General features: G+C 33.6%; 1 protein-coding gene across 1 annotated transcript; it reads right to left on the bottom strand.

Moving 5' to 3' along the window:
• Positions 1 to 1,844: 1,844 nt before the first annotated feature.
• LOC131607936 (cysteine proteinase inhibitor 4-like) lies at positions 1,845 to 2,507 on the bottom strand. Its single transcript, XM_058879880.1, has one exon. The coding sequence runs from the start codon at positions 2,425 to 2,427 to the stop codon at positions 2,035 to 2,037; it is 393 nt and encodes a 130-aa protein (XP_058735863.1). The 5' UTR covers positions 2,428 to 2,507; the 3' UTR covers positions 1,845 to 2,034.
• Positions 2,508 to 4,165: the final 1,658 nt, after the last annotated feature.

Here is a 4,165-nt window from a genome sequence, read left to right as displayed (position 1 = left end):
ATTTATTCTTTGTCAACCATTAGATACAATCTAACATTCTACCGCAATTTACGATACACTTATTAGACAAATTTAACCTCCACCATATATAAACATGCCTAAGCACCATAATAGATACAATTTTATTCACTCTTACAACATTACACCTCTTATGTTAATCTTAAAGGCACAACATGGCAATGTGTCTATCAACATTATATCGTTCGAGATGTTATCTAAATCCATTAGCGCTTCACTTCTAAAAGATGAAAAATTACGACCATAAGTATTTATATAAAGTGACACTCCTCATCTTACCAATTCATTTTGTAAGGATGAGTTAGCTCAAACTCTAATATGATATCAGAGTCTATTGATTCGGGTCTCTCACCATAAAATAACATTTCTCATCAATACCATTCCTCATCTTACCAAGAATGAGTTAGGTCAAATTTAAGATGCTTCAAAGGTAAAGTTGCTAGTAAGATACAACTGTAGAGTGGAAGGCGTAAGATGAGTTTTAGAGAGAGAAGTTCTGCCCTCTCTCTAAAACTAGGGTTTTACTTTGTGGTACCAAAGCGCCGCCGCCGTCTCCTCTCCGATTTCGGAGCTTCTCTCCTCCATCATGGAGGCTCCCTCCTCCCTAGTGGAGGTTTTTCTCCCTTTGTGGGTTTTTCATCTCTCACTTCCGTTCCTTTGAACTATCCTTCACTTATGGTTTCTTGCCATATCCTTCCTTCAAGATCCACCATGGTTTCTGCCTTCTCCGTCAACAACCATCGGCTGTTCACAGCCGCAAATCCAAGTCCAGCTTCACCAACCATGGGGCCAAAGATTTGGAACAGCAACCACGGCAAACGACCTCCACCAGAACCGCCGCCACAAGAAGCTTCGATATCGACGAGAAATAGTGTTTGGGTATTGATTAATGTTTCTCTGTTTATTGTTATTCTGATTTTCTGTCTGTTTCAGTGTTGCATGTTATGTTGTTTAGTCTATTTTAAGTGTGTATTCAAGATGTTTGTTGAAATGCCCCAAAGAGGTTTGGATGGAGACAATGTTTTTTTGAGTAAAACTCTAAGTGTGGTCATTACAAGCCAGACTCTGTCTTCCACTCAACAAATGCTTCTTTCAAAGATGACGAGTTTTTTCAAGTCAGAGAACCTGTATAATCGAATTGTGCGTGATAAAGTCAAAGAAATGATCCGTAACTGGATAGATTTAAAGATTGTGGTTCCCAAACTCCTTTATCTTTTGTGGAAGTTATTTGATGGGTTGCTTGGATCAAGAAATTGGATTTGTAATGCTCCACTGTTTTTTAACTTCTCAAAATTGTTTGTTGTCCAAATTCTGATTGGCTTATTTATTAAAGTTAGTTTTAAAATGTGGATGGAAAATGCCCTCACACATAGTCTTTCACTATGTTTGCACTCTCCTTTTCATCTAATGAATGGTTATGTTTACTATAAAAAAAAAAATTTTAAGATGCTTCAGAAAATTTTATCTCTTAAGTTTAAAAAATCAAGTTTTATCTCTTAAATTTAAAAAAGAAAATTTTATCTCTTAAGTTTAAAAAATCAAGTTTTATCTCTTAAATTTAAAAAATCAATTTTGCCACTGATATTTAAATGACCAATATTGCCAGCACACTCTAATGGTTAAAAATATAAACAACAATCAATAAGTTCTCACTGTTGGAGGAGATGTTCTAAGACAATTCTTTTAAAGTTTTTGAAAGTTAACTAAATTAACCAAAATTTAGTATGAGATTAACAAATTAATCACAATTTAGCATGAGATTAAAAAGAAATTAGGTATCACAACAAATTTTTGTTTTTTATTTGATTAAAACTATGGAAACAATGTTTAATATGAAAACAATGTTTATTATTTGAAATACTTACTTGATTAGAATGATTGATGTGGATCGTAATAACATACTTGAAAATTAATTTAGTACATGATAGGTTGTAAAACTTCTAGTGCTAATGTACATCACATGCCATAACATTATTCTACTGCTAATAATCAAGAGAGGTTCATCATCATTAATCATCATTGAGAAGAAGGTGCAAAGTGTAGAAGATGTTTGTAAGAAAGCCATGGCTTAACCAGCACCACTGACTCCACCATCGCGTGATCCTCACTCTCAGCACCATCATTCTTCGTCGGCGTAACCCATATCTTCATATAGTACTTGATTCCCGCCACCACTTGTTGCTGCGCCTCCACCACTTCCACGAACCTCAACTCCCCTTCCCCTTCTTTCCGCACTTTCACACTCCGGTTAAACTCCTCCACCGCGAATCTTCCCAGCTCCTGTACCTCCTCGTTTGTCCTCACGTTTCTGATCTCTGTTTTGCCACCCACCATGCGAGGCCTGGAGGAAGCTGTACTATACACTATGCATGCCGCCATTAGTATCATTGTTAATGTTGCTGCCGCCATGGATCAATAATCAATTATCTTCCACTGAAGGATGAGGTTGAGTTGTTGTGATTTTCTTTGGATGTTTGTTATGCATGTTGCAGATAGATGATAGATGATATATTGTATCATCACGGTATGGGTCTATGCAGGAACGAGAGCAACGTGGTTTGCTGCTTTTATTGGAAACTGACACATAAGCACCTACGCTCGTGTGAGACTGCCACGCATTCAGTTTTGCTGTTTTTAACGATGGAGATGGTATGTAAAACTAGCGGGATACCCGTGCGTACGCACGGGTACTGGTACGGTACGCGAATTTGTTTTGAATACATAATAAAAATGAAATGAAAGAAAAATGAAATTGTAAAAAAAAAAAATATTGATTAATTTATTTTTTATTTAGAAGGTAAATTAGTAGCAAAGTTGTTAGTGTTTATTACAATAATAATTTTTGTCATATATTAAAGTTAGATTAGTAGTAAAGTTGTTTTTTTATGTACAATAGTATTATTTTTTCCCTTAATGTTTTCACATATTTGAAACAAATTCATGAGTTGCATTAACTCCAATCTAAATAACCATATAATTAATCCTATATAGAAATTTGAATTTAAATGATGTTATCACAAAAAAATATAGAATGATGAGACTCAAATACTTGTGTATCCTTATCCATCTCTAGATAAGAATATATTACTGTCATGTGAATACAATGCCTATACCATTGGTCAATAAAATTTTATTTTATTTTGACAAATCTCACTAAATATTCTTAATGTTTACTAATGTTTTACTTAAATTTATTAAATATTCATTAAATTTAAAATTAATTAAGAATCCAGATTTTTATGCAAGGCTGAACTTTTAGATGGAATAGTTTGAATATTCTTTGATAAAGTGAGTTGAAGTTCTGAAAAACGTTGCAAAGTTAAAGTTTCAACTCACCTTCTGTTAAGTTTCCAAGACTTGTGTATTAATTAAAATAAGTTACACCCCCTTCATATAGGTGCGTGTTTATGATACTTATATATAATGGTCAAAAGATTACAGTCCATAAAAATCCCAAACCTTACCATTGTCAGTTGATAAAGAAAACATTGTTTTCTAAGCCTTTTTAGAAATAAAAGTATGAGTGTAGGACTGCTATTTTTTTTATAAACAATGCTATTAAAAGTAGGACTGCTATTAAATTGACAAAGTATTGCATTTCACTATCACAAACAACAAATATAATGATTGTGTTATAGTATGTTACATGACTCTGTTGGTCTTGTTTTCCAACCACAGAGAATAGGTCTGTGCATGCATGGTTTGACTTATAAGGTTAGATCCAATTTAAATGTTCCCACTCCCAAAGAGGTTCAAATTCATCAACCCCATTATTTGCTACATCATTCCAATTTGTACCACTTGACCCTCCCATAACAACACCATCATGATCTCTTCCTATTCCTTCTGAATGGAAGGTTGCATGCAGATTTGATTCATCAATCTCTGATACAACTTGTTGAGCACTTGTTGAAGCACTGTGTTCAAATTGTAACTCCACTTTTGGTCTCTCTAATGATCAACGATAGAATGAACTAAAACTTTCCAATATCACATAAATGCAACACAAGCTGAATTCGTGTCGTAACTATATATACACATAGATACAAACATACAAAAATTAAGCAATGATCAATTCAAAATATATTTTATGAGAGCATATAAATTTAAAACCAAAGTTTTATAATATCATGATCAAGTTAATGAT

Source organism: Vicia villosa, linkage group LG5 (genome assembly GCF_029867415.1).
Source record: "Vicia villosa cultivar HV-30 ecotype Madison, WI linkage group LG5, Vvil1.0, whole genome shotgun sequence".
NCBI classification, from domain to species: domain Eukaryota; kingdom Viridiplantae; phylum Streptophyta; class Magnoliopsida; order Fabales; family Fabaceae; genus Vicia; species Vicia villosa.
The sequence above is the reverse complement of the archived record's forward strand: the minus strand, read 5'-3'. Positions and strand labels throughout refer to the sequence as shown.